General features: G+C 42.9%; 1 protein-coding gene across 21 annotated transcripts in view; it reads left to right on the top strand.

Annotated features, from left to right (window-relative positions):
• ptprfb (protein tyrosine phosphatase receptor type Fb) overlaps positions 1–26,999 on the top strand; it is a 193,427-nt gene that overhangs the window by 124,569 nt on the left and 41,859 nt on the right. For 7 of the 21 annotated variants that reach the window (XM_078173079.1, XM_033650740.2, XM_033650727.2 and 4 more), the window contains 9 exons: positions 4,477–4,782; positions 6,263–6,456; positions 13,640–13,666; positions 17,132–17,249; positions 18,074–18,646; positions 19,433–19,533; positions 21,098–21,345; positions 23,085–23,163; positions 24,435–24,659. In XM_078173079.1, the coding sequence (XP_078029205.1) occupies positions 4,477–4,782; positions 6,263–6,456; positions 13,640–13,666; positions 17,132–17,249; positions 18,074–18,646; positions 19,433–19,533; positions 21,098–21,345; positions 23,085–23,163; positions 24,435–24,659 (1,871 nt within the window). The remainder of the gene's footprint in view (positions 1–4,476; positions 4,783–6,262; positions 6,457–13,639; positions 13,667–17,131; positions 17,250–18,073; positions 18,647–19,432; positions 19,534–21,097; positions 21,346–23,084; positions 23,164–24,434; positions 24,660–26,999) is intronic. The other 14 variants (XM_078173083.1, XM_033650737.2, XM_078173084.1 and 11 more) reach the window with 3 other exon arrangements.

The raw sequence follows: 26,999 nt of genomic DNA, 5'->3' as shown, positions 1-26,999 counted from the left end.
TGTGTTCAGTGTCAAAGGTACGTTTAATGTGTCTTGTTCCCACATTTGCGAGCTGTGCTGTGTTTTTTCGTCTTATATCACTATGTGCTTTTACAGTGCAAGCACTCAAAATGTCACTCTCTGCCAGCTGACTGCTGTTGTTTTTGCTGCGGTGGCACCATAATTGTGCCACCTCACCCAGGAGGTTTGTGTGCTTTGCACAAATTCAATACAGAGCTTCGTCTTATTAAAAACAAAAGTTTCACATGAATATTGTAACTTCTTTTAATATTTACCTTCGTTATACTGTGTCTATGTTATGAATAAAAGTTTAACTGGAAAAATGCAACTCCTGAAACTGACGTGACGTGATCTACTCAAGAGAAAACTGTTGGAACTACTCATTCACTCGCAGTTGTTCAGAGGTGTAACAGAGTGACGCTTCTTCCCTCACAGACCATCTTTAAGTACAAACACCAGCTTGCAGAGAGCATATGAACCTGAAAACAGACATGTTTAATTTTGGCCTGCCATCAAGTTGCTCATGGAATTAACGTTAATTAGTAACAGCTGATTTGTGCGCACTCGCACCGGTGCGCACATTCACACACTCTAATTTTCACTGGCATATGTTGCAAAATGCTGCACTGTAGGGCCCTGCAACACTAACAGGCTGCGATTGACAAAACACAGAAGAACAGAAACAGGAAGGATCTGATTTTAGCTGCTTTATTTTTGCAAATGCCTGTCCTTTTAGTACATTACTTAACAATCGCAACTTCAAACCCTAATCTTGTCGTCTGTAGAAGGTTTTTGAATACTGAAATTATATTGGTACATTTAAAGTAGATGACTTTTAAATGCTTCAAGGAAATTCCAAATAACATCAGATAAACAGTAATGCTCCACATTGAAATTTCCGTCCAGTCAGTAGTACATGCATAAAATATTCCTAATTTTGACCTTAGTCTTTACATGGCTAATAAAAATGAATATTCCACTACTATTCCTGTTTACATGCAGCTGTGCGTATGCTGGTTAACGTGTCCAAACATGTAGTTTATAACATCGAACTATAGAAAATTGGAACGCCGTCAGTCACTTGTGCCGTTTTGCTTCTTTCTGAATCAAAAAAGGATTTTTTCAAAGCTTTGGTGGCGGACATGTTGGCTTGTGTAAACACAGCCTCCATCTTTCATTTGTTCAACCACCTTCTTGGAAATCTTGCCTTTGCAATCTTTGAGCATATCAGAAAAACTGTTTAAAGCCAAGTCTTTCTAATCATTTAAAAGTAGGTGTGTTTCTCCTTCAGCCCAGAAGTGTGTGTGTGTGGGGGGGGGGGGGGGTTAGGGTGGAGCATCTCTACTCCAGCCTTGCAAAATGTTGGTTGTTTACAACACATCCATGGTAATAGGAAAGAGGCTGTGAGTCACCAACTGCGATAACCCCAGTCGAGATGCTTAGTCAGAATGTGTGTACACATTGCGAAAGAATGCTCCCAAAATCTGAATAATATCAGCATATCCCTAATGTCTTAATCTGAAAATGTTACATTCAGCTAAAGGGCTAATTCAGAATATCCAAACGGAATATGCTGACATGACCCGTATTAAATTCAGAATATTTGTGTACATGTAAACATGATCACTGTGGCTGCTACCTTAGAATAGAAAAGAATACAATAGACCAGGCAAAAGATACCGATATCTCTTTTTGAAATCTTTACCCATTAGGCCAGACAAAATCAGTGAAAAGGTAACACTTCTGACAACCACCGAGTTATGTAACTGTCACTTGAGATCGCGAGTGGGGATGACTCTCTGTCCTTGGGCCGCCTAACAGCAGGAGTCACAAGGACACAGAATTTGGAGAGCAGAATTTGGATTTCATGCGGATGGTGTGCATGAAATAAGCAGCAGCCTTGGGATGGTTCTGAGGCAAACAGGCAGCAGGGAAGTGTGACATTTTCTAGTGCTGCATTTAAATGGTTAGTATCATTTTTTTAAGATTCAGAGCAATGAACATAACTGAGCTGTATTCACCTTTTTGCTGTTTGTATATGATGAAACACTACAACTCTGCTACTCAGCCAAGTAGTTGACAGTCTGTAAAAGTTGTTGCCTTAAAGGGAACAGAAAATTATTTAAGTAAAAGCGGTTAAGATAAGTGAAACTCATTAGGTCAAGGTGCAATTCATAATCAGATTTTAAACAAAGCCAGACTAAAGACAGCAGTAAAACAGGTTATTATTTGTATTATATTCTGGGAGAGGTTGATAGAAGTATTTTATCTTCTTATTCAATAATTTTATCTCTATTTTAGGCCATCTCTGTCTTTTGTCTCAGTTTTGCCTCTGAGGTCTGTGTATTTCCTGTGGTGCTGTCCTCCCCTGATCCAGACTTGACTTTGATCTATCAGATTTTTCATCAGGACCTCAATATCACAATCTATTCTGCAAATCATAAAACATTGTTTTTGATTCTGTCTGTCACCTTTTTGTAACACGCGTGGTGTCGTCAGGTCTTTGTAGTTTCCTGTCCACTCTCTCGTGGATAAGGGACCACCTGCGTAGATTCAGTTCTTTTCTGTTAAGCTCCAGTGTTTTTTTGGAAAGGTGGAATTTCATGTTCTGGCATTAGTTTATTTGATTCATATTTGAGCTAACTGTTCATTGCTCTGATTATTAAAAAAGGAATTTCATAGGCATGCTTTGTGAGAACACCTTTGTTTGAATTTTCTTTTACTTGGTTCATTTTATTCTCTTTTGAAGAGGTCTTTTTTTGGTAGAGTTCAATAAGTTTGTGATTGAGTTAGATGCATGAAATATATGAATGCTATTGTGTTTGTTTTCTGTGTTTTTTCCCCCCTGTTTTAAAATAGTTTATTGGTTTTCTGTTTTTTACCTCTGGACTTGAGAGTTTAAATGTATTTTATACTGTGGCTGCTGTAAACAATCTTATTCATTGCAGTAATCTTATTATTCCAGACCAACTCTATATAGACACGTTATGCTACTACTGCTACTGCTGCTTTTTGTGTTTCTGCACACACTGGGACATGCCAGAGTTTGTAATTATCAAACATTGCAGGGTGAGGTGGACAGACTATAATTGAATCTGGCGTTTCGATAGACATTAATTAAGAAAATCACGCTGATGCCCTGTCGTAGTTTTAGGACCAAAACCATACAACATTGCTGGTTCAATTACAGTCATACTAATCCGAAGTGTTAATGACAGAGCAGCATGTTGTTGTAGTAAATCTTAAACATTTAGGAATTTGTCCCATCTGATAATCATCACAGTATTGTTTTCCACTGCGGTGTCTACAAACCAGATGTTGACAATAGCTGGAACGTTCATGACTGTTATTGATTATAAAATGGTTGCTTCATGTATGACTTCAGAGACAGCCCAGTGTATCTCAGCTGCAGCACTGAGCAGGGTCTGACAAACACCGTTGTGAAGCCCAGAGCTTCTGCATCAATGTGTGAACACCAGTCAACACTGTCAAGCACTTGTTCACACGCTGGCACATCCACGGCCAGTTTATTGCTCCCTCTGCATACTGCGAGAGACAGCGGCAGAGGGCAGTTAGGGACAAATTACGTCTTTATAAAAACATAGCCTTGTAAAATTTTGGCACGTTGTACATTCGGTTCAGCCTGCCCTGTAGTTTCATGGCCTCTCGCATAAGTGCGGTGCCAAACACAGCTTCAGCAGTAGCCTGGTAATGTGTTTTCGCAGCCAATCTCTCAGTCTGGAGGCAGCATCCTGTTTAGTATGGAAGCTTTTTGTATTCAGTATAGAAAGTGAAAATGTGATATTCTAAAGTGGAGTGTAATAAATGTATCACCTACAGTATGAGTGCAAATGAATAGTGAATCTTACCAGCTCAGAAAGTGACTCAAAACAGACTTTCATTGCAAGGAAGGACATATACAAAACATGGACATTGATATTATGCACTTAAGATAGAATCAATATCTGAAAAAATAATTACTTAGACACAGCTTTGTCCACTTTTTGCATGTACCATATTACATTAAAACCCAGCTTTGTCTCCATATATGGGCAATACATAGACATAAACATTAGGATCATACATAAACATTACTTTTCACTGAAAAGACTAATGCCACTTTCCAGTTTTCATTTTCCAAGCTTAATGTGTCATACCCGGCTCTATTTAGGCTTTTATTTAAAAATGCATATCCAGTGCAATAGAAAAAACAAAAATCTGCTCAACAGAGAAAAGTGTCAGATGAGCAGGAGAATTATACAGTTTCATATGTAGCTTAATTTTATATACATACTGTGGGTGGGGAGACTCATAAATAAAACATTGACATTTTGAATATTACATTTAAATTTTCACATTAACGGCCATACAGAAAGCTTCCAGCGTTTTGCCTTATGTTTGCTTGTGTTTTAGTGTTTTTTTTGTTTGCTTGATCCGTGCCCCCGTCCATGTGGTTGTGCTCCCCTCCCCTTGCAGCCCCATCCGCCCCCCCTCAGGATGTACATCTGGTCAGCCTGAGCTCCACCAGCCTCAAGGTGAGTTGGGTGGCACCGCCCGCCGCTAGCCGCCACGGCGCCATTGTGCTCTACACAGTCAGCTACCAGGCCCTGGCTGGAGAGGACACGGAGCGGCATGAGGTGACGGGCATCGGCGCAGACGCCACCAGCTATGTGCTGGAAGGCCTGGAGAAATGGACTGAGTATCAGGTGTGGGTGAGGGCACACACTGATGTGGGCCCGGGCCCTGAGAGTGCCCCAGTGAGGATGAGAACCAAAGAGGATGGTAGGTTGACACTTCCCCTTAAAGCAGAGTGCTCTTTTGCTTGGGGCTGCCTGTCACTGTTCCCTCCACTCTCTTCAACTTCTACTGCACATTTCTCTAAGTCCTGTTGATCAATTTTGAGTTAATGAGGCGATAGTGGTAGCAGAGGGGGGTCACCTTCTCTCTTTTCCCCTCTCTGGAGCTTCCTTCCTATAGCTTTAACACTTTACATCTTTGGCAGGTTAAGGCTCATCACCCCCGGGCTTCGGCTCTGCACCACTTTCCTCTGCTTCACTGTTTAAATGCCTTCTTGTTTTCTTTCTTCTGTTCTGTGGAATAGAATTGGAGCAGATCTCCCCCTCTTCGTTCTATCGCACTTGCCTCTTTTTCTCACTCATTCCTCGTTTTGTTTGCAGTGTGATAGAGAGCGGCTGCTCCTAAGAGAGAGTCGTCTATAATTAATGTGTTTGAAGTTTGCCGCAACACAGCTAATTTCATCCTGAAATTAAGGGCATTACAGACATCGCTAGACCACAGGGTGTCCCGCATAGGGTGTTTTGGGGACACGCTAGACATAGAAGGTCTAAAGTAGAGATGATTTTGATTCACGGCCGAATCTAATATCGCTTCCTTCTACAGAGCACCCAAGACTATAAAAAAAACCTCAGGAGTCATTATTTTGATAGTTTTTGGCTCCTCGTTGCAAAAGACAGCAAAGCGAGGAAAATCACCGACTCAGCCTATTTTGTCTCTTTCCTCCCTCCCATGGGTGTGTCCAAATAGGTGGCACAGGGTGGCACCCCACCCACCCTGAAATATGATTCTTCCCCCTAACACCACTGGGCTAGATTACAGCCAGTCTGGAAATGCCCAACACCATTGGATCAGAGTGCTTTCAATTGCTGCCTAATCTGCTGCCAGAGAACACACGAGCGCGCACACACACACTTACACATACACATACACATACACATATACCTATACCTATATGTACATGTACACGTACACATACACATATATGTACACGTACACACATATACGACTACACATACACATACACATTAACCTACATAAACACACATGCGTGCGTACACATATATACTCATGCACTGCTCTGCTATGTCTGTACTGCAAATAAAGCAAGTGAAAAGAGTAATTGATGCTCATGTGATGTTTTTTATTTAGTAGAACAAAATGATTTTCAGGCTCTTGTACAGCATCACTTTTCATGGGATACCACCTGTATCAGAGCACCGGGCCTGAAAATCACACCCAATGTTTTATAAGCCAATTTTCAATGAATTTTCTGATTTCCCATGGGCCCCACCCCCCTGATGGGTTCGTGGTCCCCCCCACCCCCACCCCCCTCCCTGTGCCACCTCCTTTAAAAACCCTGGGATGGCCCCTGTTCTCTCCCTCTCTATCTCACTGTCGCCTTCTTTCTATCTTACACTCTGCCTTCCTTCCCTCTCTCCTTCCCCCTTTTTTTTCTGCTCACCAGTGCCAGGAGCACCCCCCAGGAAGCTGGAGGTTGAGGCCATAAACTCGACAGCAATCCGGGTAACCTGGAAGCCGCCCCTGCAGGGGAAGCAGCACGGCCAAATCCGAGGCTACCAAGTCATCTTTTCTCGGCTTGAGAACGGCGAACCTCGAGGCCAGCCTAACATCATGGATGTTGCTTTGCCAGAGGCACAGGTACTGGATGATCTCTTACTCTTGTCCAGTCTTTCTCTGTCTTTTCTTTCACTATCTGTAACAGCTTTATGTTAATTTTCCAATCTTTTCATTCTCCACTGCTCCCGTATACCCTTCCATTCTCTGAGTTCACACTTCTTCCCCACAACATGTGACACACATGGAATTTTCATTCTATCGGCTGCAGCCCTCCCTTTTTTCTCATCTTTCTTCACATGTGACATTTGACTCTAAATTGGTACCCTGCTCCCACAGCTTTGGATTAGCTGTCGTAACAAGATCCATTCTAATTCTACAGTAATAGCTATTAAATATTTTATATGTGTTACATCAGGATGGGGCTTAGTGGAATCAATGCACCTCTCTTTGCGGGTTTTAGCAGCAATACATATGCACTGCCTTGTTACCATGTTTATAAATTAGAGTTATTTTCCTGACGCCGCCCTTTACACATTAATGCAGGCTGCTCTGAATTGCCCAAAGCTATGTGACACCATGAGATGGATGAGAGATTGTAATCCTTAAGAGGGATTCAGAGATTCATGAATATCTTAAAACCAAAAACCCCACTCTCACTTTTTCCCTCTCTTTGGGAGAGGGGAGACCAGCTTAAGAGCCTCCTTCTGATTGTTTGCCGGGAGTAACATTTGCGCGAACACGCATTCACTCACACCCCCGATGGCCTCACACAAAAACATCTAATTTGAACAAGTAAGCGCTCCCTGGCCGCAGGGACACCGCAAAAAAAAAAAATTCTGAACAGCCTTGCATGTGTCTCTGAGCAGTGTTTGCCGATAAATGCTTTGCAGAGGCATTTAGGGAGACCAACAGGTTGCTGGTTCAGTTCCCAGAGAGTGCACACTGCTGTGCCCTTGAGTAGAGCTATTAACCCTCATTTGCTTTGGCAAACACCCCGCTGTCTTAAGTCTTATCATCACGGAGACGAAGCACTGTCAATGTCACCTTCAAATGACGTGTCAGATGTGCTACATCCCAAGTGATGCTAAGTAGAAGCTTGTGGATCCCAGTTGTGTAACCGGGCATTCAGTGATAAATACATAATGAGTATTTTTTTTGTGTGGTTGTGAAGCTACTCAAGTGGCCCATCTCACATGGGACTATGTAGCATGAAATTAACATTAAGGGAATTTTGGCCGGATAGAGCTGAGAATTACTGTGTGAGTGAGGCTCTTGCTTACATCACCTGTGTCTCTACACCTGGCAAAATGGTCTAGCCTCAACTCCCAGCTCACAGTCTAACACCTTTGTTTTACTGCAGTATTTTCTGGCAGCTGCTGCTCACAGTTCATTGTTATCTGACTGTGTACTAAAGGTGCCTGACAGCCAGGACAGCATCATTTGGTCTGAAAGAAACAAAAACATGGTGGCTGCTTGTCTTCCTGGAAGTGTTTTGGACAGGTTTAGCGTGACTTTGTTCTGCTTTATGAAAACTGAACTGAACATGACCCTACTTGTTGTGCAAACAATACTCCCCGCCATGTCTCATTTGTGCCAGGTTCACACAATAAACACTAAGACTCACTGCAATTTGGCGCTCAGGATAGCTCTCATGTTCCAGTTCGGTGTCCAGGACACCTCTGAAACTCACCGTCCCCGCCCTGGCAGAAACCTGAATTTCTCTTCCCTCCTCCTACAGTATGTTTTTTTTTTTTTCTCCTTCCCTCCAACTCCCCCCCCTTTCCCTCGTGTCCTCCTTTTGCACCCTTCCTGCCTGAGAAGCCCATTGAGTAATTACCAGAGGCTTGCGTGCAGGTTGGTTACCCTTGATTGAGTCATCTCAACAGATTGTTTTCTATGAGATGGCGCCAAGTAGCCAACCTGCAAGGACCTGCCCAGACGTCATTAAAGACCACACAGTCAGCCGATGCTCCCTTGTCCGTGTTCGCCCAACTGGTTTCAGAACAATCCCTCCTTTTCTTACACATCTTCCATTCACGCACCCCAACAACAAGTGGAAAAAAACAACAGAGATAACATGAGCAGACATGCTCACTGTGAGATCAACCTTGCAGTAGGCGTTCCAGCTGGCTGAGAAGAGTTCATGACTCATCCTAGACTCATGCAAATCCCACAAACGCACACCTGTAATTGATGATGAATAACAGGAAAAAACAATTTTGTTCTATCTTGGCACATCCTATAGTGTTTCTCTCAAGAATTTGCCTAATGTGTTGTGAAATCGGTTCCATAACCACCCTTTCACCTGCATTGAATGCACAGTGAGCCTGCCAGGAGCAGAAAAAACCCTCACACCATAGCACCTCACCTTAGGCTTCAATCACAAATCTTAGCAGACTGATTGGATTGCAGATTCTGTCAGAATTGCTATAACCTCTCCCCATGTCTTTGTCTCTCTGTTTCTGGTTCCTTCGCTCCTCTTCACCCTCTCTCAGGGTTAGCTGAAACGCTGGGAGGAGAGCTAGGAGAGCTTGCCTGTGCGGGGGCGGTTTAAGCGCCTCTTTTCTTTTCAAGCAGGAGCCCACACAGCGCCCTCATTTCCCTGCTAAATTTAAACCAGAGGCCATGTTAACAGTGTGATGTTATCGACCCCTTTCCAACCATGCATCTATTGGTAAAGTGGCCTGAACCTGAGTGGGCAATTCCACACCACGTAGCCTGCTCCATCTCTGTGCACTCACAGCAACCTCTAGGCTTGTATGTTTCATAAAGCCATCTATAAAAGTTGTCAAAAAAATAGCTTGATAGACTTTGAAGCCATTAGCCACTGTCTGTGCTTCTATACATTTTCTGCACAAGTCTTCCTTTCTGCACAAGTTTGCCTTTATTCAGCACTACTTTTCCAGGTTCATTTTGTTTGACCACTCATGCGTTTTTGTGGTGTGTGTGTGTGTGTGTGTGTGTGTGTGATTGTGTGTGGGAGCAAGCGAGTGGCAATGCTTCACTGCGTCTGCGGCCTTCACTGCCTCAGATTGGAGTTGAATGTGAATCGGAAAAAAAAGAGAAAAGAAGCACCTCAGCCCGTTTCACTCCATCAATCATGACAGCTCCTTCTCTTCCACATCAGTCGTTCCCCCCTCGTTCCCATTTTTATAGCCACACATCTCAGCCCATGTCATCACATTTGCATTCACCCGCCTGCAAATTATACCGCTCCGTTTCCACAAACGACGCTTATCAGCAATGATGTGTTTTCAGCTTGCGTTGGCATTCGAAATATAAATGGGGGATAATTTATAATTCTCCCATGGATTTAAGCAGAAAGCAAAAGCAGTTGCGATAGAAAGGGATTAAGCCCAAGATGAGATAGGAACTCTTGCGAACCTTAATGTGTTCGCTGCTCTATTGACATACTGAGTGTAGTCAACGGTAAACAAATTAAGCAATTAGGCACGTCGCAAACTGTTATTCATAGAGTTAAGTAGCAGCTGTTCTTAAATGGCACTCTTTAGTGCCCCGCTATGTCAGGGGAGCATGAGGCAGCAGTTTTTGATGGAAACGTCTCGACCAGTTGCAACTGGGACCATAAAGAGGCCTTGCTTATGCTTCAGTTAGCGGGTTGTTGATGAACACCCATCCACAGGGAGGAGGGCGGAGAACTTGGGTCTTTTGTCTTTTCATATGCCAACAGCCAATGGGGGATGATGAACACGTCTCTCCATTGCACAATATATCAGCAGTGTGTGAGGCTCACTCCCTTTGTTAAAATCTGGAGTGGCAGGAACAGAAGATGGGCAAGCAGTAAGGCGACACTGCAGGATTTTGTCTAAGAAGGCATGTGTCTGGTGTATAAAATTCATGGTCTTCTTCTTAAAGGGCTAGTACACCTAAACTAAAAAAAATACATCTCAGTTACCTCTGATGTTATCTAGATGGTAGTTAAAAACAATAAATTGGGTTTTATTTGCTCAGATTTTGAGATATTACTCTGCCTTCAGGGCTGATCACTTTGATGAAAAAAATCAAATTTCTGCTTACGGATATTGCAATCCCAGGCCTGAAATGGTGGTCTGCATTAATCAAAGCACAGGCATAATCACTCACAAGCTTATTTGTACCTGAAAAATTCTGATATATTGATGCAGTTGCCTGTGAAGCTGCAACGATTAGTTATTCAATTAAGCAATAAACAGAAAATTAATTTGCAATTATTTTGATCATCAAATAATCATTTTAGTCTCTCTCTTTTTTTTTTTAAAGTAACATATCCTGACTTCATGCTTTGAATTTTTGGCAAACCATTTGAATACGTCACCTCGGGCTCTGGTATCTTACACAGAGAATTTTTACTTAAGTGAAAATAATAGGAAGATTAATCAAAAATGAAAATACATTTTAGTTGCAGCCCTAGTTGCCTGCTGTAGCTTGTTGTTTAGGGCCTCCGAGGGTCCTCTTCTTTTTAAACCTTTCAGCTGCAGAAAAGTCAACTTACAAATTAAGGTAACCAATGTTCCATGGAAAAATTAAGCTAATTTAGCATTTTAAGGGATTCTACTTTGTTGACATTAACAACATTACTCAATTATTTTAAAAAAATATATATATATCATGACATTTAAAGGCAGCTTTGTAATTTTTTTTTTTACCACAGCTGCAAAATTGTACAAGCATGGTAATAATGACAAAGGTCTGACACTCTGATCTGACAATGTTTTGATATTGCAGTGAGGACTCTTAATGTTGTCTCGCATTAACCCTCTGAGACCCACATAGACGTAGTTTTGTCTTTTTTTTTGGGAGGGGGGACAGTGGATCTTTAGAGAGACAGCAGGTCAGCAGTATGTGTCACAAAAAAGTGGTCTACATCATCTGAAAGATTAATTTGATTTAATTTTTTTAAAGGTTTAGAGTGTATAGGGGCGTAGAACATTATGGTGAAAGTATATGATGGCCATTCTCTTGCTCATTTATGTCTCAGAAGTTCTTGCAACAATTTTTGTGTTAGTACCATTCGTTACACAGATGTGGTGCTAAATTTAAGAATTATTTTACATCTCGAGAATCAATAAAAAATGGTCAAAAATCCCTCTCAAATACCAAATTAAAACACCAAGGCCTTGTGAATTGACACAGAAAATTCCATGCTGTGATTTGGTATCTAAAACTTCTGACATTTGGAGATTTCTGTGAGAATTGCATGTTTCCACGATTGGATGGCGAGCACCTCTTCCCTGGAAACTGCTCAGAAACCTCTGTATTGTTAATTTACCTATGAAAGTTATCAATCGTCTGAATGCCCGGAGTCTCTAGTTTGTGGTTGGGCGCTGTATGTAAGAATGTGGCCAAAATGGTTATTGCACTCAAATTCAAAATACTGCTGCAAGTCGTGTCCGCCCCCCCTCCCCTACAGATTCGAGGTTGCTGGACAGCGGCACACTGGAGACTGATTTGTTTGCCCACAGGTGGCTGCCGTGGCAGGGCTGCGTCGCCGCGTCCTTGAGCTTCGGTTTTCCAACGGATGGTTTGAGCAAGTCCGGCTTCTCTGCTGCTAACAATGCTGCCGGGATACAGCTGAGGAGGAGCCGGCTGCTAATGCTATGTACCGGGACACTGCTATTGCTGCTTGCCATGCTGCTGTAGCTCAGTCGTAACTGTAACTGATGCTGAGACTCTACTGACTGCGTGACTGGTAGACGGCAGTGGGTGGCAGAACAGGCCAAAGCACAAATTCAAAACATAAACATGATTTGCGGACCGTAAAAATGTTTTTTAAATGTGAATATTCTGGCTGTACTATTGTTGTCGGTGAGATCAGTATGCTATATGAACATTATTCCTTAGTCTCTGTGACATAGTAGGATGATTTTGCGACTGTTTGCTTTTGATTTCTTACATATAGCTCCTTTAAGTCTCATGAGGCTTTGGTTATCCTCTATATCACTGGAGGTCATTTTATACAGTGATGTCTGTTTCAAAGAAATGGTGTCACTTCAATAAAATGGCTACTTTGGGGGTTAACATCATCACATATGAATAAAACTGGGCTCATTGAATCCACAAGAGTCTCAGCTTTGCAGTCATAACCAATTTATGCAATTCTAAGACCGTTTAGAGATCCCAGTATGCAGAAATATTCAAATACAGTAGGCGAAAACAAAACATTTATACTGCATGCAAACAATGCATGGGACTGATGAAAATCTCAAATATGGATTCCTCAAATCTGGACAAATAAAATCCAAACTGTCTGCACAGATTAATACTAATAGAGGTAAAGGAGAAAATATAATATTTTTTATAATGTAGGTAAACTGAACCGTTAACTAGAATTCTCGATGACAATAGCATCATTGATTGCCAGTCTCTTCCATCTCTCCTAGTGTTCCCCAATCCACCAGCAGCAGTTGCTGTAGTTACGCACCCTAATGTTCAAACGTAATCGCTCACCACCCTCAATCACCCTGTAACCTCAGCCTCCCCTTCCTGCTATGTTCTCCATTTTGTCCCACATCATTGTCACTAGTGTCATCTCTCCTGCCCCTTGTCAGCCAGGCCACCCATCAGTGAACTCCTCTGCAGTTGCTGAACTGTGGAGCGAGTTGCTGGTAAACACCAGCAGTTGCGTTCTGCATCGATGGGGTTTGATGTCACAGGGCTAGCATAGCAGCACTGGTAATAGGATTTCACGCTCGGCACCGACGGAGCCCCGCAGCACGAAATGGGCTTTCACTTCCCCCGGGAATCACTTGGCCAAGCACAGCGAGCAAGGAGAACATTTTGAAAACATATTGAAATATAATGAATAAAAGGCCCTCCCTCCATTTCTGAAAAGAAGAAAGAGGAAATGCTTCAGAGAGTCTGCATATTTTATGCTTTATGTCCACAGTGAGATAGTTATCATACTGAATAGAGGTGTTCTGTGATTAAGGAAGAGAGAGGTTTTTATTGGATTCGTAGGCAAATGAGAAACAAGGCAGTGCATCATAAACAACAATACATTTCACAACCGTTGCTCAACTTGGCTGCACATTTGTCTTGTGCCACTCAAGGTGTCTTCATTTCTTTCTTTCTTTTTTTTTTTACTCCCTTCACTTCCATCACACTCTCTCCCTCTGTGTGTTTTTTTTTTCCTGCCGCATGACTCTGTTGACACCTACATTCATCTGTCTCCGAGTGAAAAAAAGACAAGCTCTTTTTTTCCTGTTGTGTTGTCTCTGACTCATTTCTCTCCCCATCCTGTGTCCTGTGTCTTCTCTCCCATCAGTGGAATATTGAGGAGTCCACCGAGCATGTGAGTAACCCTCATGTGTGCTGCTGGGTTGTCTTGCAGGGCAGGCTCTTCTCCCCTCTGCAATTTGGGGGTGCTGTGTGCTCATGTGTTTGGATTATGAGTCGAGCGTTTCTGTGTGTATGCGTGTGTTTATTTGTGTGTAAGCCGTGCTTGTAATCCACTCGGTGTGAATTCTCATGAAAGATCATAACCCCATCATAACCACAGCAAGACGTGTCCTGATGATTCCTGGTTTTTATATTTATGTGTGCATGTGATGTTCTCTAAGAGCTGCGACAAAGCATGAGGATTATTTCCACTGATGATTGCGTACAAGTCTAATATTTCAACATTTTACCATGAGACAAACTCGTATTAACAGCTGGGCATTCACTTGGATCTGAAGCACTTACTGCAGCGAGCATGCAGCGCTTCCCCCCGCCATTGAGCGTACAGTGCAGTCAAAGGCTGTGTGTCACTATCCCAGTGTGATGCTGACATTAATCAGGCTCGCCTAACCTGCTGTCTCCCCTACTGTTCCAGATGACATATCTATCTGAGGGGAGGAGCTGTGTGTTTTATCAGCTCCACACATCTCCAAGATTGCCACTAGCCTTTCATGTTCTTTTCATTTGCGTGGATGGCAGCTCACTGTTCCATAGCTGTCACACAGCCCTTTGTTATGGCTTATTACCTCCTAGACGTCATATTGCACTAGCATAAATGCAGAGCCACTTACTGTTCCGAGTCAGAAATTCAATAGAAACCTGCCAGAATAACAAATACTGTTGTCAGCATTCAAACGAGGGCAAAGAAGTTGTTTAAAAAAAGGTTTATCGCGTTTAAGAAATTAATTTGAGCAATTCCAGGTGCTAGTTTCCTCTCTCGCAGAAAACAAGAGAAAAGTGGTTAATCAATCCGGTGACCAGCTGCAAAGGTTGATGGATGCTGAGGGTTTTTTTTTTTTGTTCATCTGTTTATACATCAACAATGGATGTTTTCTTTCTTTACAAAAGCAGGATGTGAGCAGATCATTTTATTTATTTTATACCAGCCAGTTAAACAGAAATCTGTTTGCACGGCACAAATGGACGGATTCCTTTAGCTACACCCACATGGCATGAGTCAGGCTTGCCTCCTCTTCCTCTCCTATTAATGTGTTGATTAACACCTGACAGACACAGAGCTAGACGCTGTCAGAGGAAGACATCTGTTCACACATCTTTATTATTTCTTTAGCAGCCATGTTTTGGCGATAGCGGTCTGTGTGCCAGGTAACTAATGTAGTGTGACTAGCCACAGACAGATGTCAACAGCAAAAACATTAGCATTTCTTGTTGACCCATGGCATGTTCACAGGGAGAAGGAATTTGAACCAAGTTTATTTTTTCCAGATAACTGCGGCTTTTTTTTAGAGGTATACTATGCAGGATTGTCGGTTAGTGTTTGTCGACATGCTTGCCAGTGAAAGTGAGAGTAAAAACCAACCTTACATTCTCTCTCATTTGGTGTTTCATCCTATTATAGTTGCGTAATATTGGTGCTATGTATCTTGGTCTCCTGCTCCTTACAGTCTGGCATTTGGTCACTACCTTTTTATAAAGCCCCGACCTCACCTGAGCGCCATGGGGGTACACACCCATAAATGTCCGCAACACAGAAAATAAGAAAATCCAGGCAGAGGGCAGAGTCTCTGCAGAAAAGCATAGCACCACACACTGAGAGTGGGTCATAAGTGATGATTCCTGAAGCATATACCTTTAATGCAAGTTAACACAAATAGAGCACAACGCTTATGTTTTACTTGAGCAATAAAATGTTTGAAGCATATATATTTGTTTTAACAATGCTGCCCCTTTTCCTGTGACATTCTCTACCCGAGTGAGGATAGTGGTGAAGAGAGGCTTGCAGAGAAGAATCCATTTCTATAACTAGTCGACTTGATAATCTCTGTAATGCCCTTTGGTGCTGCTCTAAGCATTTGCTCTGAAGGAAACTTTGAAGCCTCGCTTTTTCTATTTCTGCAGAGTTTCAAAAGTGTTACTAGACCCGATTTGACCTTGCCAGAATAGGGGAAAAGAGATCTCTGCGGCTGCCACTGCTGAGACTGTTAAAGCCATTTTGTATGATTAAAGTAATGAGACTTCCTCCATAAAGTTAAAATGGTTTTATGATACAGTAATTTAGCATTTTTTCCCCCGTCTCTCTTAAAGGCTAGTACGGGAGCACCAAATGTCCCTTAAAGAGAGGAGCAGTAAAAAGCATTGTCAAACAGAGCTGGCTTATATAGACTATTAAATGTTCTTCTATGGTTGGGAAATTAAAACTTCATTAGTTAGAGAAACAGCATTAGGGCAAAGCCGTATAATATTCCAAGAGTATGAGAAGTTTGCAAGGAGTTCCGGCAGGAAGGCTTGTAGGCATTGGCGTATTCATCCTCTCAGTGGCCCCAGTCAGAACAGACAACTCCAGCATGTGTGCTCAAGCCGTAGGCATTAATTTGTTCTTGGTATGGAGTGTGTGCTCATGTCTGCGTGTATCACTGTGTGAACATTAATGGTTTGATTGTACGTGCATGCATACATTAGACTATATACAGTACATCGGTGAGTATGCGCATTCACCTGTGTGTGTGTGTGTGTGTGTGTGTGTGTGTGTGTGTCTGTTTACATATGGGCTTTGTTCAAGCTCAGAGAATGTTTAATTCCAGCGTGTGTGGGTGTGTGTTTTTTGTTCAGACTGATGCAGTCTGGTGAAGTGAGTGCCAGCACTGCAGCAGGTTACCAATAACAGTGTGTTACCTCAGTCGTTTGTTGTTTGTTTGTTTGTTCTTTACTGTTGAGTTACTGAATTGTTCAACCACCTCAGTGTGTCTGTGTTTTTGAGACTGTTCAAGCCAACTTACATGGGAACCCAGAGCAGAATGAATACCAAAAATCTATCTTAACTGTAAAAAACTATACATGAACTATGTAACATTAGTCTGAACGTATAATATTAGTTTGCTATTTTCTATCTTTTAAGATTTATAAGCTTTTTTACATAATAGACCACAGTGTAGTGATGATCCTAAGATCCTCTGGGTATAATCTCATGCTCACCCATGCAGCAGGCATGAACACTGATACACTGGTGATGTTCTTGGTCGTTTGGATGGTTTGTTGGTTCATGGGTTCAGAGTGTGCCTTACAATAAGGCCCAGGAATTTTTCTTGATTAAGAAAAGTTCCTGGTCCTGTTTGTGTGCCTTTAAAATGCTTCAGATGTCTTTTTTCCTGTTATAGGCAAATTGATCAAGAAACTACAAGTGGATGGAGGAGGGGGTTTAATCTCGTTATTTTTTTCTTTTGGTGCTGTGTGTTGTGTGAGGGGATTGGCGCTTGTGTGACAGGGGGTTTATTTTTTTATTTTTTGCCATTGAGGCGGTCCCACACAGACTCATTGATTCCTTTCTAACTCCGACCTTGTGATTTTTGTCATTTTGCAGGAGGCTATCATTGGTGGACTGCACTCTGAAACCACCTACTCTGTCACCGTAGCAGCGTACACCACCAAGGGAGACGGAGCTCGCAGCAAAGCTAAAGTCATCACCACGACTGGAGCAGGTCAGAGCAGGTTTTATCAGGATTATCATGTAAAACACAACATGTGCTATCTGTTTACGGTGAATACTGTGGTATTATCTTCAAGGCTTAAAACTGATAACCTCTGTGATCATGATTAGTATGATTAGAAGACTGTGTGCGTAACTGGAATGTCATGTTAGTGTTTATGGCATGCTACATGTGTGTTAGCTTCGACACCTACACTAGTCAAGATCACTAACTGCCAATGAAGTGCCATTAGCAAGGCATGTAACCTTCATATCTTCATATCCAGTTAATTAGTGTGCTTTAGAGGTGCTGGTTGGTGGACTTTGTTACCTTTTGATTTCCAGTATTAGCACTAAGCTAAGCTAGCTGGCTGCTGGCTCTAGCCTCATATTTAACAGACAGATATGAGAATAGTTTCTCATCTAACTCTTCACCAGGAAGCAAATAAGTATATTTTCCAAAATGTTTAACTATTCAAATTTGATTTAAGGGTTTCATCTTCAATATTGTACCCCCTTTGAAATATTTTTTCAGCTAAGTACCCCTTGACCAGCACAAATTGTTTTTGGTAGGAAAAAAACAAACAAAAAAAAACAACAAGCAAACACAATACTGTCATTAACTGAAAAACTCTGTAATGCTATGTTCCAGATGTTTAGCTCATGGCAAACAGTTTAGTGAAAAATTTTGAAATTAACATTTAAAAAAATCTCATGTAACCCCTGCAGTACTCTAAAGTACCCCTAGGGGTACACGTACCCCCACACGAGAAACACTTATCTAGAAGAACTGCAACACAACTTATTCTTTTCTTTTTACTGTAATGTTTATTTCAGTGCCTGGCAAGCCCACTATGATGATCAGCACCACCATGGGCAACACAGCACTGATCCAGTGGCAGCCGCCCAAGGAAATGGTGGGTGAGCTGATGGGCTACCAGCTGCAATACAAGCGCACTGATGAAGAAACCTTCACGTCACGCGAGCTGAGAAAGACTGACGACCATTACACTGTCACTGGGCTACACAAAGGCGCCACCTACGTCTTCCGCCTAAGCGCACGCAACCGTGCAGGCATTGGCGAGGCTTACGTAAAGGAGATCAGCACACCTGAAGACGTGCCGTCAGGCTTCCCATTCAACCTTCAAGTCACAGGACTGACCCAGTCCAGCACCCAGCTGACCTGGGAGCCCCCGCTGGTGGCCGAAAGGAACGGCAAGATTGTGCACTACGTGGTTGTGTACAGGGACATCAACAGTCAGCAGAACAGCACCAACCGCACAGCCGACACGCACATGACTATCCAGGGCCTTAATCCTGACACTACCTACGACATCCGGGTGCAGGCGTTCACAAGTAAGGGCGGAGGACCCCTCAGCCCCAGCATTCAAAGCAGGACCATGTCCAATGGTAAGAAATGCCTGACATTTATATATAAACATGCCAGAGGTGTTTGATTTGAAAACAGAGAATCAGGGTTTAATACATGCTCACATAATCATTCTACTATTATGTACATTTGCTCATGCAGCTTAGCCCACGTGTGAGCATATACGTCAACACCTGTTTACATATACGTCAACACCTGTTTATATCTTCAACACTATAGTTGGCTCTTTTTGTTTCTTTGTCAGTGCCATGTCTTTCTCATCTACCACTCAGTACAGTACAGCACTGTGTTTATTGATTTATAGAGTACTAATCTCATTACACGCTACAGTCACATTACCATGCCTCCTCATCCTCCCTCCCATTAGACACAAATCTGAAGCATACCCAGCATGTACCTCCTCATGCATTTTATAATCTTATAAATGTAAGATTTTTTATTTATAACCAGTTGTGTGTGATGCCTATTTTAAGACACATGTTGCCACTCCCACTGCCATATACATTTCTTGGTAATCACAGAGATCTCTGCCTGTTGCGTATGTCTCGGGGAGTAATAAATGGAACAGGCTTAGGGAGATGAAGGCTATTTTTATGTGATCTATAACCAAGCGTGAATGAGATTGTTAATGTTCTTTGTACCCCCTGTGGCTTGTCAAGTTTGGTCATAAGGTATTGCCGTGCAGTGTGTTCACGTTGTTTACTCGCTGTACGGTGGTGTGAAATTTAATTACGCACAGAGATTACATTTTGTGGTGTACAAGATGCCTTACTTGAGATATTAACCGAAGGGTTTTCCCACCCCAGATTTTCCCACCCTGAACTTTGGTGTCAAAGCTGTCATGAAAACATCTGTCCTCCTCACCTGGGATTTGCCACCAAACTACAAATCTCAAGTGCCTTTCAAGGTGAGTGCCAAGACTTAAGCAATCCTGAAATAAAAACATCCCCATCCATTTACGCAAGGATACAAAAAAAATGCCACAAACACAATTTGTATACACACAGCCCTTACCTTGCAGCCCCACTCTGCTCAGAAATGTGTTTTTGTCAGGTTTATGTCCCCAAGATGAATGACCTTGACTAAACTGACTTGTATCTGACAGTGGTGTTTTCACATTTGTCTACTTAAGGGGGCAATGTTTGTGCATTTCCCTAAAATCTGAGATTCAAATGTAGGCGGGGTGAGCTAGATCACACAATCAGCCAACTGGTGTGAAATACAGGAAACACAGATCAGTGGGGGAACTGACTTAGACACAACACCTGCACAGAAACCTGAGACCTCAATCTCATAGCACACTGGTCAGTGAGCAAGAGTTTGCTTTAGCATAGTAAAAGTTTTGATAGGAAACATGGTAGAATGTGCATTTTTTTGGATGTAAACTGGACACTGGAGCTTTCTTCCACTTTGAGATATTGCATGTTTCACAACCACCAATGCTGTGTCAGCCACAAGGTTCCTTGGTCAGCCACTGCTTGTCAGCCAACAAGCTAACAAGCAAACAAACAACAATAGATGTTAACTATACTCATCCTTTTGATAGATCTGCTAGTTGCTGATTTTAGTGCACAACAGACCCCTCATCTCAGTCTGGGTCTGACGTGACTCAACGTGTACAGTGTTCTAATGTTTCCTCTTAAGCTAACGTTAGCCATATTGATACGTGCTGTTCTTTCACTGGCCAACCAAGCTTGGGCAGCGCTGGAGGAAGTGGAAAGCGAAAGTGAAACTTAACACAAGCAAATTTCTCAATAAAGGAGAAAGAGTAAATCTGCCTCCAGCCCCTTTTTAGATTTTTTTCTTAACTATTATGTGAGAAGACCATGTTGAACATAATATTATTTAAAATGTGTCTGGGACTCTAATGGTCACTTTTCAGTGGTTTCATATATTATAATACTTGGTGTTATATTGTAAAATCTAAAATTTCCAATCACAGAAATACAAGAATGGAAACATTTTTTTTTCCATTGGGAAAGCCATTACTGTCAGTGTTACTACAACACAATGCATAATGTGTAGTGTACATATATTTATAATACAATAGCATTGCAGCTCCACACTATCAGCCGTTAACACATCCGCCAGGGTGTGATGCACTGACTTTGCCCGTTTGCAGTAAAAAAAAAATCTGAAAAGCCAGATCCATGCTCATTTATGAGGTGTAATAATCTGACAAAATGATATTATATCAATTCTCACCCCATGGTAATGGAGCAAAGACAATTTGAAGTGTAAAAAAAACTATTGGATATGCACCAATGGGCAGGTGCGACACCGAAACACGAGATGAAGTGTCAGATGAGATGGGCTTCTCCCTTAGGACCATACCGCTTTTGTCCATGTGTGCGACAGTGTGTAGGAGGGAGTGAGAGGAGACAGTGTTGCGTTTGTCCGCATGATATACATTTTTTGTATGTATGTTAACTTAAACCATAACTCCGGGGTATTCCCTTGTGTGCTCGCAGATCTTGTACAACCAGCAAAGCGTGGAAGTGCAGGGAAACCTGAAGAGGAAGCTGATATCGCAGCTGCAGCCAGACACAGACTACTCTTTTGTGCTGACAAGCAGAGGCAACATTGCCGGGGGTCTGCAGCAGCAGGTGTCCATCCGCACTGCCCCTGACCTGATCAAGACCAAACCAAGCACACTTCAGGCTCAGGGTGGCAAGATGACCATCACCCTGCCTAAGGTCCAGACCACCACACGTGTCAGGTCAGTAATGAGACACATGAGAGCAACCACAGGCCAGCTTTGACTTAGGGCAATAATGATGGTTGTTGTTAGCCAGGAGACTCAATTTTCTTGAACTGGCATAGAGGATAATGTTGCTTCATTTGTCTTTTATTATTTAGCATATATAGCATAGCATAGCATAGCATAGCATAGTATATTATGGTATAGTATATTCCTGACAGTTTGTTTTGAAAGTATTATCTCTCAAAAACATCTTTGTGGCACTAACAACATGGTGACATTTTTATCAGGCATTGTTTTTACATACAATTGTGTAAATGTGCTGAACATCAGTCATCCAGCAGTTAAAAAAATCACTGAATCATTTATTGACTGTTGATAAAAGAAGCATTTACAATTTAATTTTATGTTCAAGTGTATAAACACCATAAAACTCCATCAAATTATAAGACAAGAAATGAACAAAGGAAATTTGTATTTGACATGTGTCCCTTTCGGGGCTTGTTTGTGGCCCTGGTCCCCTAAATGGCCACTTAGTTGTCCAAAAACATTCAGGGGCTAATTCAGCTGCAACTCGGAGCAACCTCTCTTACAGCAACAACAGCACAAGTGGCACATTAATATGATCAATACTAAACCTGTTTTGAAACTTAAAACTTCAACTTTTAATCCCGGCCAACTTTATGACACAGCGGCTGATGATAATCGAGACTTTTAACATCAGGTCGAGCCGTATTATCTTTCGACTGAAATTGTTAAGAGCAGAATTGTGCCTGACCCCGACGAGTAAAGCTTTTCCTTCAGACACACACTTACAGACACATCGAAGTAGTGGAGTGCACAGGGTGGATTGGTAAAAAGATTACAGGGCTGTCAGGGCTGGCCAAGCTCCAGCTCAGATTGACAGGCAAAGCGCGCACGTGATTGGGGATGGGGAGAGTGGAGGTGTGTGTGCCTGTGTGTGTGCGTGTGCGTGTGTGTGTGTGTGTGTGTGTGTGTATATGGAGGTGAGAGAGGGGGGTAGAGGAGTCTTGTTAGACATGTCTTCTCCCACTCCCAGACTTGACTGACTGTTGAATCACAGAGTCGAGGGCTGGAGAGAAGGGGAGAGAAGCAGCTGCTTTCACTGTCAGTGGCAGCTGATTTTACAAGTGGTTGAATGCCGCAGTGGGGGAAAAACTTTGAGCTGAGAGAAGACAGACTGGGGGAGAGCCCGGGAGAGGCAGCAAGAGAGAGTGAGAGCACATAAATGATCGCAGACACAGATGTTTGTACATTGTGTACCCACAAGCGCATTCTGTCATTCATTACCTTACTCCTTAGTTTGACCCTAAGCTCTTAAATGTCTTTCTGATGCCTTTCTTCTCCTTCTATTTTTGGTCTTTATAATGATAGCAGTAAAAGAACACAAACGAGCAGTCACATAGCTGGTCCTATTAACCTAAGGATTCCTATGGGGATCTCTATTAGCTGAAGGCTCCTCTCACTGGGATAGTGTTTGTTCCAGTCTACATGGCAGATGTTCTTAGTGATTAGCCATTAATTGGAGAATGCAGTGCCAATCTGCTGGTGTTCGACCTTGGTCGGACCCTCTTGTATACCACTCAAGTTTTGAATTCAGCACAGCAAGCCTCACAGTGAAAGTACGTCTTACTAAATGTTTTGACTGTGTTATTAATGCGCTTGGCCCACTTTGATCTCAGCGTGTATGTGCTTCAGTCAGTCTGTCTTAACACGGGCTTTATTTTTCTTGGCAGGTGGTACTACATCGTGGTGGTGCCGGTGTCCCAGGCAACACGGCGGTGGAAGAATCCAGACGAGATGGACCTGGATGAGGTGAGTGCCAGCCGGTGGCTGATTGGCTAATGTGCCAGGTCAGGGGTCCCCAACTGCATCTCCTGTTCCAACTGGGTAGGAAGTCACTGGTTGTAGCTAATTAGCTCTACCCTCCTGGGCTCAGGGAGGGGGGGATGGCAGGGCAGAGATTTTAAACAATGACTCACTCGGGCAGGTGGGGAATGTCCTGATCGAACGCCAGGTCTGCAGACAGTACCCATCTGCTGAATCAAGAAAACAGTTTGCACACAACATAATCTTAATGTTATATAATTATTGATGTGAATTTTGTGGAAGTAGCTCTTTTCTAAACGGTAATTACAAATCACTGCTCTACCCCCATATTTTCCTTTATAGTCTCTATAGTCAGGCTTTGACAACCCCAAACAAAGTTTTACATAAGGTATTCAAATGAGGATAAAGATTTATGACTGCTTTATTATTCTATTGAATAAAGGTCCTCCTTGTCCACAAGAGAATTGAAGCTAAATGACATGCCTGAATATTAATAGCATCATTTTTAAGTAAACTGCGAGGCTCGTTGGTTTGGATCGCTATTGTTCCAGTTCCCTGAAGAAATAGCAGAAGAGACAGAGAGAGGGAGAGAGATGGGACTCCCTGAGTCATTAAGCATTGAGCAGGCCATTGTCTCCTCCCTCCAACATAATGATTTAATAAAGCTACATCTGGAGCAGCACACGAGACATCACTGACAGAAAACAAAATGCTGCCGAAAACACAATGCCGCAGTGCTGTATGCCACTGCTCATTTATTAAGCAGGCTGGCAGTCATGCTGAGATTGTGTGCTGGAGCAAGCGCTAATTGCTCACTTCGTAACTTGGCTGCATTGTTTGCAAAGTTATATCACTGAGCAAAGGGCATGTTAGCTGTGTGCAATCATTATCTCTTCTTTGGAGGCATAGTGAGAACCAGACCTGGACATGAAGTGGGAATGCAAAAGGTTTGTTTTGTGATTTGGAGATTTGAGAAGAGTTGATGGAAGCTGATTAATGCACATAAATTAGTTAGGGTTTTTTTTCCACAGAAAACCCACGAAGATTTTGTTGCCCAAAGTCCCATTGATTGTTTTCAAGATTGAGCCTTTGATCTCCATGTTACAATATGATGCAGTAAATTCAGTCTCTTTACCAATGAGAAATTTGTTTTTTCTTTCTCATCCAATGAAATTAGATCAGAGGTCAGGGTCCTACCAACTTTGAATCTTGGTTGCCAGACTTGACCTAACCTTTGTTCTCTCTGTTTTCCACAGCTGCTCAGGTCAAGTGAAGGCCCTGTCCTGAGGCGCCGACGTCACCTTGATTCCTCCAAGCCTTACATTGCTGCCAAGCTGGCCTCACTGCCGACTTCCTTCACCGTGGGTGATGAGAAGAGGTACAATGGCTTCTACAACAAGCCCCTGACCAGTCCACAGGAGTACCTCTGCTTTGTCCTGGCCGTGCTCCGATACGAAGGGACGGACAGCACTGCTAATTATGTAAGAGACACACACTCACCCGTTAATAAAAATTTCCGAACACTGATTAAGCACAGACAATCATTATTGACAGCATAAGTATTTTTTTCTGTGTCTGAGTAAAGGCCCCTCCCGGATTTGTTTACCTGAGCGGAGTTCTAAATATTTGTACGTGTCACTTTTTCTTTTTTTTGGACAAACTATTTAAGTTTATCACCCAGCCTCAGACTCAAACCACGCTGCCCCTCAAGCGTTTCCAAAATGGCAGCGGCAAGCCAAATTGTTGTTGTTTTTATTGCCACTTACCCTTTAATACAGCTGCCTCTAAAAGTCATTGCAGCTTGTCCAGATAACTCCCTTATCAGTCGACAATGACATCAGAGATCCAGCTTTGCCATTTCGGCAGCCAGCAGGGCCCGGCGCAGATCTCTTTACAATGCTCAACAAGACTTTTTAAGTGAAGGCCCCATGCACTCGTCAAACAGCACTAACACGGAGGCCCAGCTCTCCATGGGATGGTCTGGAGTAAACTTCACTGCAGGAAGTATGAGAGTCTGCGATTGCTCTGGGCCCCTCCACTACCCGGGACATGCATATTCAGTAGCTGGGCCCTGGGCAACCACAGAAGGAGAGGGAGCGAGCGCTCCATGTCCGAAACCAAATCCCAGACTTTTCACCTATTTCTTTCTCTTCTCTCTCCCCTCTCAGCTCTTTTTCCTCAGCGCGCTCTCTGCTTCTCTGTGTCTCTCTCCCTCTCCACATCTTTCTCAACCGTGAAGAGAGCAGAGGAGATTGATTAGTGTGGCTGGAGTTAAGAGGGAGACGAGGGCCTGGTCACAGGGCCTAGGGAGTCCGTAAAGCAGGCCTGATTCCCTTGAAATGCTGCTTTAAATGTCCCTAAAGCCCCCCCACTCCCCAGTAATCCCCCACTCCTTCGCTCTGAGAAGGGGAGGGATGTGCGAAGGAGGCTATAGTGGGCAGCCATGATACACTTGACTTCAAAGGAGATGCTTAAACCCCATCGCTGCACAACACTCTCACTGCACCTGCCAGATGCACCAGGTTGGATCAGTGGCACTCAAGATTTGTCTTTTTCTGTGTACTCCTCCTCCTTAAACTGTGTAGCACCCTCCCACCTTTAAACTAAATTGCTCGGATTAATCAGGCTTCACTCATAGGGTGAGTCAATCAGTGTGCTTACCTTCACTTCAGTAACCTGGTTATTGACGCCTCTCTGTGGTAATCTTATTTCATAAACTTCATGCAAATGAGACGCCTGATTTACTTAACTAGTGTAAAGGTTTACATCACCAGGGCTAGATTGCCGCAGGAACTTTTTATTGGCCATGTATGAGCTCCATCTGTTTTATAACAGAGTTTTTACATGTGCACATGTGCGTCACAAAGACTTTAGACAGAGATGGTGTCACTCTGACAGGGATTATAGAAAAGATCATTACTTGTTTCAGTGCATCCTTGTACCCAAAATAATTATATCTAAAGTTAGACCAATGCTAAGACTGAAAAATAAGTCTGAGTAAGTTGACATCCACAGCTGAACAAGACTTCTCAGACGTGCGCACATAGAAAGGAAAAACTGGCAGTTTCATCTTTTTTTAAATTCTCTTCAGGCTGCAGCGTCACATTGTGTCACAAATTTACTCAAAATACGCCATCCTTGGTTCAAATATACAGTAAGGGTTAGGGAAGTAATCCAATTACTGACCTGCTGCATATAGTAAACACAGGATTTACAGTAACAAGATTACCGCGGTGCATGTGAACACCTTGATTTCCTCATTTCTCCCAGTAACCTGGTTTCTTGTGTGCATGAAAACATACTGCAGTCTGAGGTGGTGAGTACAGGCAGTGCTGTCATTGATCGCCACACAAATCCCCTAACCACACTCTTTGGGAAACTCAGATACCACAGCAGTGTTTGTTTTTGTCACCCCCAACGCGGCACTTGCAAACGTTTATTACCAAACACAAACGAGTACAGAAGGTAAAGCGTACAGCGAGATGGAGCAGTTGGCAGAAGCTGCCTCGAGCAGGATCTTCACCAGACCCAGGAGAATAAGACAACAAGTACTGGAGTAAATGACTTGTGTCTTTACTACACTTCCTCGCCACCACCCAAACTCCCTCAGCGTAGATCAAACAGGACCGCCAGGGCTTAATAAGCCCTCGTATATCAGTGGCCACGAGCAGCCAGCAGTGGTTGGAGGGAAGAAGAGAAGGAAGGAAGGCAAAGGGGGATGAGAGAGAGAAAGAAGAAGAGAGTGTGCCTTCATGTCTCCCCAGCACCCAAGGCAGATAAACAAGCCGGGGGAAGTGTGAAATGGGATGATAGATGCTGGG

Source organism: Epinephelus lanceolatus, chromosome 12 (assembly GCF_041903045.1).
Source record: "Epinephelus lanceolatus isolate andai-2023 chromosome 12, ASM4190304v1, whole genome shotgun sequence".
NCBI lineage: Eukaryota > Metazoa > Chordata > Actinopteri > Perciformes > Serranidae > Epinephelus > Epinephelus lanceolatus.
The sequence above is the reverse complement of the archived record's forward strand: the minus strand, read 5'-3'. Positions and strand labels throughout refer to the sequence as shown.